Source organism: Eurytemora carolleeae, unplaced genomic scaffold (genome assembly GCF_000591075.1).
Source record: "Eurytemora carolleeae unplaced genomic scaffold, Eaff_2.0 scaffold1014, whole genome shotgun sequence".
Lineage (NCBI taxonomy): Eukaryota > Metazoa > Arthropoda > Copepoda > Calanoida > Temoridae > Eurytemora > Eurytemora carolleeae.
In genome coordinates, this window is record NW_019396900.1 from 1 (window position 1) to 9,850 (window position 9,850).

At 34.6% G+C, this 9,850-nt stretch overlaps 1 protein-coding gene across 1 annotated transcript; it reads left to right on the forward strand.

The window, feature by feature from the left end:
- Window positions 1-218: 218 nt before the first annotated feature.
- On the forward strand, window positions 219-9,850 carry LOC111709920 (kelch domain-containing protein 10). The gene is made up of 11 exons (XM_023483864.1): window positions 219-309; window positions 2,383-2,503; window positions 3,107-3,169; window positions 3,754-3,857; window positions 4,199-4,260; window positions 5,144-5,206; window positions 5,898-5,980; window positions 6,572-6,626; window positions 7,579-7,676; window positions 8,387-8,472; window positions 9,172-9,850. Exons 2-11 carry the CDS (start codon window positions 2,475-2,477, stop codon window positions 9,177-9,179), a joined length of 651 nt encoding a protein of 216 aa, XP_023339632.1. The 5' UTR covers window positions 219-309; window positions 2,383-2,474; the 3' UTR covers window positions 9,180-9,850.

Here is a 9,850-nt window from a genome sequence, read left to right on the forward strand (position 1 = left end):
CCCCCCCCTTGATGTCTTTTTGTTAACAACATAATGTTGGAAAAATAACTTACAAAAATTATATTAAACAAATGATTAGAATGCAGAATTTATATTTCTATTGAATGTATTCGGGAAGAAAAAAATACTTGAAAATATAAAATAAGAAAATTCACAAAAAATTGATTTTTATTCACTGGTATTTTCTGACTTAATCATTTGAATAAATCCAACTTGCTGTGAACATTTTGCTTATTGTAATTGTGTTGTCAGTTGTTTGTAATCTGAAATCTGGATTTTTTGCAAAATTAGCAGTTTTGCCATCAGCAGGTGATTTATATTTAAACTAGTTGATAGCTTGGGAATTCAGCTTTGCCCGGAAACTATTTTTTGAACGGAGATTGCATAAATGTACAGGGGGAGTAAAAAAAAACGTGTGATTAGCGTCGTCGTCTTTTTCATGACAAAATTTTTCATTAAACTTTCATTTTTGCATTATTTTGGAATATTTTCTTTTATTTGTTTAAAAAACTTGCATGGTACCACAAAAATCCGCGAACCTTTTTTTCTCGTCAAAATTGAAAGTAAGAAAAACAGAAGTGTGATGAAAGATAATTGCTGTCAAATCTTAAAATGTCATATGTATGAAGGGACAGTCTTTTAAATTTTAAGTGGGACTCTCTAAGATACCCTTAAACCCATTATCTGATCAATAATGTGAAAGATATACTCTTTGAATGTTTATTGTGCACTGTATATTGTAATGTACAGTGTACACTGTAAATCATTATTGAAAACACAGAATATTTGTAGAACACTGTGTTTAGTGTACATTGTAAATACTACTTGAAAAAGTAAAAAAATGTTTTGTAGAAAACTCTGTTCACTGTTCAGTGTACAGTGTATAAATAGTATTGTGTTGGACACCGTACAGAATCTATATACATGATTTGTCTGTCTTGGAGTCTGTCTGTCTGTCAAAAATACCGACAAACAGCTAAACCGATCGGGTCCCTTTTTTTGTGGCACTTCACAAGAGCCCAGGAAAGGTATATGGTGTACATATATGGACAGACAAAATTAAAAAGTTATGTCTGGATAAATGTATCGACATTTGGTATTAAGATAATAAAACTTGAAAAACAACATTTTAAAGGCAAAATTTTTACTAGAAAGGAAGAACATGTTACAGTAGAAAGAAAGAACCTTGTACACTAGAAAGAAAGAACCTAGAACACAGAAAGGAAGAACATAGTACTGTAGAAAGAAAGAACCTTGTACACTAGAAAGAAAGAACCTAGAACACAGAAAGGAAGAACATAGTACTGTAGAAAGAAAGAACCTTGTACACTAGATAGAAAGAACCTAGAACACTGAAAGGAAGAACATAGTACTGTAGAAAGAAAGTACCTTTTACACTAGAAAAAAAGAACCTTGTACACTAGAATGAAAGAAGCTAGTACACGAGAAAGGAAGATCCTAGTACATTAGAAAGAAAGAACCTAGTACACTAGAAAGAAAGAATCTAATACACTGGAAAGGAAGAACATAGTACATTAGAAAGAAAGAATCTAATACACTGGAAAGGAAGAACTTAGTACACTAGAAAGAAAGAACATAGCACACTAGAAAGAAAGAACCTATTACATCAGAAACAAAGAACCTAGTATACTAAAAAGAAAGAACCTATTATACTTGCCAGGAAGAACCTAGTACACCAGAAAGGAAGAAACTAGTGCACTAGAAAGAAAGAAACTTGTACACTAGAAAGGAAGAACCTATTACACTGGAAAGGAAGGACCTATTACACTGGAAAGGAAGAATATAGTTCAAAAGAAAGAAAGAACCTAGTACACTAGAAAGGAAGAATCTAGTACATTAGAAAGAAAGAAACTAGTTCATTAGAAAGAAAAAACCTAGAAAGAAAGAACCTTGTACACTAAAAAGAAAGAACCTGGTACACTAGAAAGAAAGAACCTGGTACACTAGGAAGAAGAACCTTATACACTAAAAAGGAAAAACCTAGTACACTAGAAAGGAAGAGCCTAGTACACTAGAAAGGAAGAATCTAGTACATTAGAAAAAAGAACCTATTAAATTAGAAAGGAAGAACCTAGTAAACAAGAAAGGTATGAACATATTTTACTAGAAAGGAAGAACGTATTATACTAGAAAGGAAGAACCTATAATACTAGAAAGGAAGAACGTATTATACTAGAAAGGAAGAACCTATTATACTAGAAAGGAAGAACCTAGTACACTAGAAGGGAAGAATCTAGCACACTAGAAAGGAAAGGCCTGGTACTTTAAAAAGGAAGAACCTTGTTTTCTAGAAAAAGTATATAAACGTTGCTTTAAGGACACAGCTTCATTACTTAATAATGATAACTTAACTGTTGACAGAAGAACCTGATTCCCTGTACGGTCAAGCCATTGCACTGGATTCCGCTGGTGTACTGTACACTGTTGGGGGTACATCAGGGTTCCAGTACTATATGGATATTAACAGTATTGATCTTACCAGGTACTGATATCTCGTGGGATGGGGGGCTGGGGGTTGGCTGTAATTGGGATAGTTAATTGTTTTAACAAGAATTTTATATTTTTGGATCAAAGGGACAGCTTACTTACAAAATCACGCAAAAAAAAAATCAATTATTACTCTGCCAAGTGAATTAGATTGTTTATATCATAATATTATATACGATAAAGAACTGTAGAGTAGTTCCAAGGGACTCTCCTATCTAAGAGCGGCATGTCCAATTCACCATGGTACCCTCAAATACTTTGGCTGGTCTAAAATTAAAAAGATATTCATATTTTTTTATAAACGACTTGCAGATTTCTTGCGGAAAATGGAGGAATCGTGAAAGGTAAATGCTTCTGAAAACAGCGATAATTCCGAATTATTGATCAGATAAGGGTTTAGGAGGTACCGTTATAAATCGGGCACGGATCCCTTAAAAGGCGGTTTTCTTGCAATTGTAAGGTTTCCAGGAACGAAAGGAAAGAAAAGAAAACTTGTAAAATTTTAAATTCGATTTCTGAAGTTGAACTTTTGTCTTCCACAAGAGTTATTAACAGTAAATACTAATAAAAAAGTTTTTAAGTTACAGTTTTCTTTCAGTAATTCTCCGATCTGGGAATGTTTGTACTTTTCTGAATCAGATCAACAGAAACCCTTACCCAGGTAGGTCAAGGTCAAGTAATATGAGACCTAGACCAGGTAGATCAAGTAGTAGAAGTCCTAGACCAGGTAGGTCAAGTACTAGGAGTCCTTTGCCAGGTAGGTCAGGTAGAAGGAGTCCTAGAACATGTAGGTCAATTAGTAGGAGTCTTAGACCCGGTAAGTCAAGTAGTAGGAGTCCTAGACCAGGTAGGTCAAGTAGTAGGATTCCTAGACCAGGTTGGTCAGGTAGTAGGAGTCCTAGACCAGGTAGATCAAGTAATAGGAGTCCTAGACCAGGTAGTTCAGGTTGTAGAAGTCCTAGACCAGGTAGGTCAGGTAGTAGGAGTCCCGAGTCCTAGATTAGGTAGGTCAAGGAGTAGGAGTCCTAATACTGGTAGATCAAGTAGTAGGAGTCCTAGACCAGGTAGGTCAAGTAGTAGGATTCCTAGACCAGGTAGGTCAGGTAGTAGAAGTCCTAGACCAGGTAGGTCAAGTAGTAAGAGTCCTAGATTAGGTAGATCAAGGAGTTGGAGTCCTAATCCTGGTAGATCAAGTAGTGGGAGTCCTAGACCATGTTATCAAATACTTAATTCAATTATTTCTAGATACAGACATGAGATGTGTGTTTACAATAACCTGTTATATATACTGGGAGGGGGAACCTCTACTACAGTATTCGGGTTCAAAACTATTCCAACCTTTTATCTAGGAACTCATCAAAACTGATAAAAAACTGTTTGCACGTTTTATAAAATTCACCTTTCTTAAAACTTATTTCATACTAACTTAAGTGCCTGACGTTGCCCATGGAATTTTGAAAAGAAATGTCGATGTTGAAAAAATAAATAGTTAGCATATGTTGCCCGCAGGGCACCTCTCAGAGTTCTCTCATAAAATGTCAGCCCATTTTGTCCAGCCGTTTGGCCAGCTTTAGCTGACATATATTATTATAATACCATCTATATTTATTATGTAGATGGTATTATATGAAGTCCATTAGTTCGAGAAATTATCTGATTTAAATAGTTAAAATTTACATTTGATCTGTAGTTGAGAGAGAATGGAAATATACTAAAACAGAACCAGACAAATTTGTTATCGATTTTTCCAACGTGAGTACATTTTTGCTAACGCGAAATCACGTGTTCAGTTACGCAAATTATTTCAATTTTGCGTAGGTTCGCATAATTATGCGTAAATAGAGACAGGCGCGCAACTAGGGGGGGGGCCAGGCCCCCCCCTAGCCTGATTAAGGGGGGGCATGCCCCTCCCTTAAGAAGTCTTGCCCCCCCCCCTGTAGGGGGCAATGAAGTGACGAAGTCCACCCTGTTTTGCAATTTAGCGATTCATGAATCCTGACCCTGAGCAAATTTAATAGCTCTCATCGTAAAATAAAAAAAAAAGATAATTGAACGTTAGTTTATTGAGCTTAGTTGCAATCGATATAGCACTTAATACACCATATACACACACACAGACCTCCTCCGTCTCCGAGCCTAACTACTGCCGTAGATCAGAACAGGTTGACAAGGTTAACCAAGGTACCTTAATCTTTGTTTTTTTTCATTATGCTGTTTTTTCCTATGAAAGGGAAAGGGGCACCAAATGTCTAGTTGCGCGCCTGAATAGAGAAACTTCAATTTCGCGAAAAATGTCTTAAGGATAGATTGTTGTGAATTAGACATGCCATACTGTTGGGTGACCTAAAAATACGTCTCTAGTCCTATAAACGGAAGTTAAGGTTTAATTAAGAAACTGAGACGTAGTTAATTCGTTTTTCAATTCGTTAATGCAAATATCTTCTCCCAGGGTTAAAATGTTTGCGAATTTTTTTAAACAAACAGTTAATTTGTAAAACTTCTCAACATTTTGTGGAATCTTTTTAAAGTCACTAGAATACTAGAACTACTCCAACTTGAAGTTCACAAGATAAGTCCGGTTGAATTATTTGTACTGAGTTAAACTATTTCTTGCAATTACTCTTTCATGATTTAGAATAGATTAGACGGATTCCCGGACCCAAGGAGATGCCACAGTGCGTTGGCGAGGGACCATATGGTAAGCGATGTATTTCTTTTATTCTTTTTGTTTTTGTTTTTCCGAGTCCTTTTTTTATCTCTTCATTTTTCTTCAGACCAATTCAACATTTTTTTTGTTTCTTAGCCCCTCTCCCCCTCCCCTTTCAATAATATTTTTTCTTAAATCTTGGAATATGATGGTTCATAATGAAAGTTTTTGAAAATTCATAGTCATATTTTATCATGTTTTACTAGTTAATTTTTAATATCTCAGTTGCCTTTCATCCCCATCTCATAGGGAAGTTTTTTTTGTATTTTCTCTCTCATTTCTCAGTTTCTTATTAAAAACTTAACTAAAAGAACTGTTCAGTGTTCAATGTTGTTCAAACCTGCTCTAACTGTTAATTGTTAGATAGTTGATATTTCATTTTTTATTATTTCCATTGAAACTTTTTGCAAATAAACGGGAAAACTATCGGTGGTTTATATTTTCTTAGAACATCCCTCCCCCCCTCCCCGGCCCCTCCCTTGAAAAACAGTTGTTCAAGGGTTTATTCGGTTTATTCTTTGAATTGCGGAAAATTGAATTTTTGGGTTAGAAGTATTTACAGAGTAAAAACCTTGATATCCAATATTTTGTTTTCCAAATCAGCTGTGGATTGTTAAATTTATCAAAAGAAATACTCCAAATAATTATTCTTTTTAAATGGAATAAATTTTTTTTCATTTAGGTTTATATAATTGGAGGTTATGATGGGAACACCATATTTGATGACATCTGGAGACTGGACCTTCTCACACTTCAGTGGATTAAGTTAGTTTACAAGATTTATCTTAAAGAGATTGTTAGCTTTGTTTTACGGTTGACTGTGCCCTTCAGTCTTAAGGTTTTCTGTTGCGTTTACCCGTGATCATTAGGTTCAGTACAGTTTTGTGGTGCTTTTTGGCCTTTTTTTCGCAATTTTTAACGGTTTATTTGCTGATTCAGAGGGAAATAAACACAGGATATAAATGAGCATGACAAATCATTTTTTTTTTTTTGGGGGGGGGGGGTAATTCTTTAAAACATAAACATATATAACATACAACATATAATTTCGATGCTTTGCCTTATTATATGTTACATTCTTGATGTATGGTACTTTCCCAAGGGTGACTTCCCAAGTGACAATTTTCTATGTGGCAATTTCCCAAGCATCAACTTACCAAAGTTTAGGTTAGCCCTTCTGAGGCGCTGCAGGCTGCAATGAGGGCAGAGCACTGCGGCTAGAACATTGCCGCTTGGGAAATTGCACATTTGGGAAGTTGCTACTTAGGAAAATACCCTTGGAAAGTTGCCAATTGGGAAAATGATTTCGGGAAAGTACCTAGCATTACATTCTTGGTTTAATTATTGTATTGTCAGGTTACGAGTTATCCTACCTAATCCTGTATATTTTCATGCTTCAACATTAACAAAGGTAGTTTAATCTCACTCTGCTATTTGCCAGTTGTGTAAATTATCAAATGATTAAGTAGTTGAACTAGGTGTGGTTAGTTAAACTAAAACGTTGTTCCGCTGAGACTCATCGAACTAGCACAGGAAAGTTTTTCCCCTAACCTTGCCTTGCTCCATTACTGTTCGCTTCGAACTTAAGTTAGGGAGCCTACATTTAGAATCTTTTGTAGGGATGTGTATCTTTTGAATATATAATGTATAAAATTAAATATAACGTTTTGAAGTCCGGTTTATAATTTTTTGGACTTTTGGGACTACAAGGCTTTATAACTGTTCAAAGAGACGTTTATCTAAAAACAAAATCCTATTTTTTAAAAGTATGTTTTTATTACTTTAAGCAAATTTGTTTCTCTGTTTAAATATATTAATTAAATCTTTATCAAAACGATTTTAGCAATCGTTCTGACATTTTTTGTTGATATCTTAGATCAGAGTGAACATTTTTGCATAATGTAAAAAAACTAGCAAACATTTCAAAATAACATCTCGGATTTTTGTGGATAATCTTAAAAGTAAAAAAGCGGACCTTAAAAAGAATTCTTCTGTAGTACCTGTTAGGTACTACAGAAACAATTTGTACCTTAACATTTCAAAAGAAGAATTTTCAAATAATTTTTTTTGTTTTTTTCGTTAATTATATGCTCTTAGCATAGAATCATCCCGAAATATGTTTTTTAACATCTTTTTTTGGCAGTTCAGATTAGGGTTTTGTGGGAAATTTTTTTATTTTTACAGTTGTTGATATTTTGCACTTTGGGATCCGGATCCGAGGATCTGCATAGTTTTGCGAACCCGGATCCAGGAAGCCAAAATGTTTAGGATCCAACGGATCCGGATCCTAAGCAGGATCTGAGCATGAATGAAAGTGCACAATTGTGTTCATAAATAGATAATTGATAATTATTAATACTCAGGATGGACAGCTGATCATTTTTGGAGGTGTCGACAATATAGAAGAAAACAGAAGAACGGATAAAGTTTTCTCTGTTTGGTTAGAACCTCCTTCATTGAGGTCAGTTCAGCTTGTTTTATAGGGGTGTATATTTTTTTAACAAGCAACGCCCCCACCCCTTAAAAATTAATAATTTCGGGTAAAAAGTATTTAAAAAAGGGGGTTCCTGCCAGTTGATTTTCAATTTTTTTCACTCCTAATCTTCAGGACCGGGGAGACAAGGCAAAAAGATAAAGAAACTATTTTTTTTGGCTGATAAAATATTGTCTCGATATCTTCACTGAGGGGACCCTAACATTTTTCAGATTTGTTTTTTTGATGCCTAGCATTTTCGTTACATCTTCGTCGATATTTGAAAATTGTCCGATTAAGTCCTAATATTTACCATACCCTGTTATTGAGTTGTTTTAAATAATACTCGAAAAATAATAGGTCAACCCACACATTTGTCAAGATTGCGAAAGCTACTTACATCTCGAACAGCACATGTACTCTAGAAAAAATTGGGTTCCCATATAGTTTTTATTTAATAAAAATACAACATTTTTATTATATTTTTGTTGTTTAAATTCTATAAAGCCTTGTATCTATTCTTAAACTCATTTAATTTGGATTTTTAATTCATAATTATCAATTGACCCATACTGTTTTTGTATTGATTGTACTTTACAGCACATGTGCTCTAGAGCTGACACATAACATTGTACTCTACGGTAAATGTACTTTAGAGCTCTATATATGATTGTACTCCTACAGTACATATACTCTAGAGCTATGTGTATGGAGGCTGTGCAGCATTATATTCCCAACCTGTCCACCATGAGCCCGGATATAATTCGTGAACTCGGAATACCAGGTCAAACCAACTTCACAATGTTCCGGGTCATAAAGAGAATTTGTTGGCGGGGGGGGGGAGGGTTTGTAGCGCCTCTTTTTTTAGGGAAATCTTAGCTTTTAAATGTTGCGTTGAAACTTTTTCTTTGTTCGTTATAAAATTTTGGTTGAAATTTGACCATCTATTTACCTTCGCTAAGGCCAGAATTTGTGTGCAGTTAACCCCTGGATCAAGCATCTTTTCATGTTTTTAAAAACTAATTCCTATTGGGTATTCCACGGTCGGAAGTCAGCAGGAATCAAGAACTAATCGCTTAAAATAAAAATCTGCATCGGGATAAAAATGTCGATCTATAGGTTCGGCCGTTTAAACGTTTATTGTAACAAAAACGCAAACAAATAAGCAATCAAGTCAGATATGTAATAATACATAAAGGGTTGCCTACAAAGCATGAGACTTCAGAGACGACAGTACAAAATTTAATCAGTCTTTTTTCTTACATTTATGGTACCCGGCAATTGTAAACTTTTTCCTTGCCAAAATCATTGAAAATACATCATTCAAAACTCTATACAAGACGGAATACAAAATTAAAATCTGAAAACGTATTATTTTAAGAGATTTAAGTCGTTATTAATGTTCTATTCTTTTTAGGTAACCCTGTATTTATCTGAAAGATTTCCGAGTTCGATAGAAAAACTAACAATTTTTTATTTACAGAAGATTGAGAGTTTGAAGAGAGGAGTTATGATTTAATTCATAAAAGATTTCACTCCAACTTAAATTTCCTTTAATACTGACGGTCGGATTAAAGATGAACGTTAGTCATCATCTCAGCCTTCAACACCGTGTCTTGATGACAATGATAGTGACAAAATTAGTGATACAGGGAATTGGGTCAAGGCAAGGGTTTCCAGCTCAAGTAGATTTGCTTGCGCGCAATTGCAGGCCCTTTATTTTCCGCGCATTTCCGCACAATTCCGCACAGTTTCGAGCAATCTGCGCAACGGAATTCCGATTGGAAACCCTAGTCAAGGCTCTGGGCCGGACTTTAAGATGTTGAAACATTAGTGTTCTTACTTTAATACACTAGTTGTTAATTCAACCATTGAGAAGTGATCTGAAATATATCCAGACTTTGATTAGAAGTGTAAAAAAAGTTAACCATCAGATCATGAGTATTCAGTAGGTCAAATACAACTCTATGGTATTTAAGCTGTTTCTTAAAAACAGATTTTCCTTGCAAAATTAATCTATGATACGAAAATTAAATGGTTAAATACTTATTAACATATTTTAAGGGTATTTCAAGGAACTTCTGTTTTTTCACAATATCTCCTTGTCACTTCTGTGTCGTTTTAGACATCTAATATTTTTTTAATCTAGAAGAAATATTTGT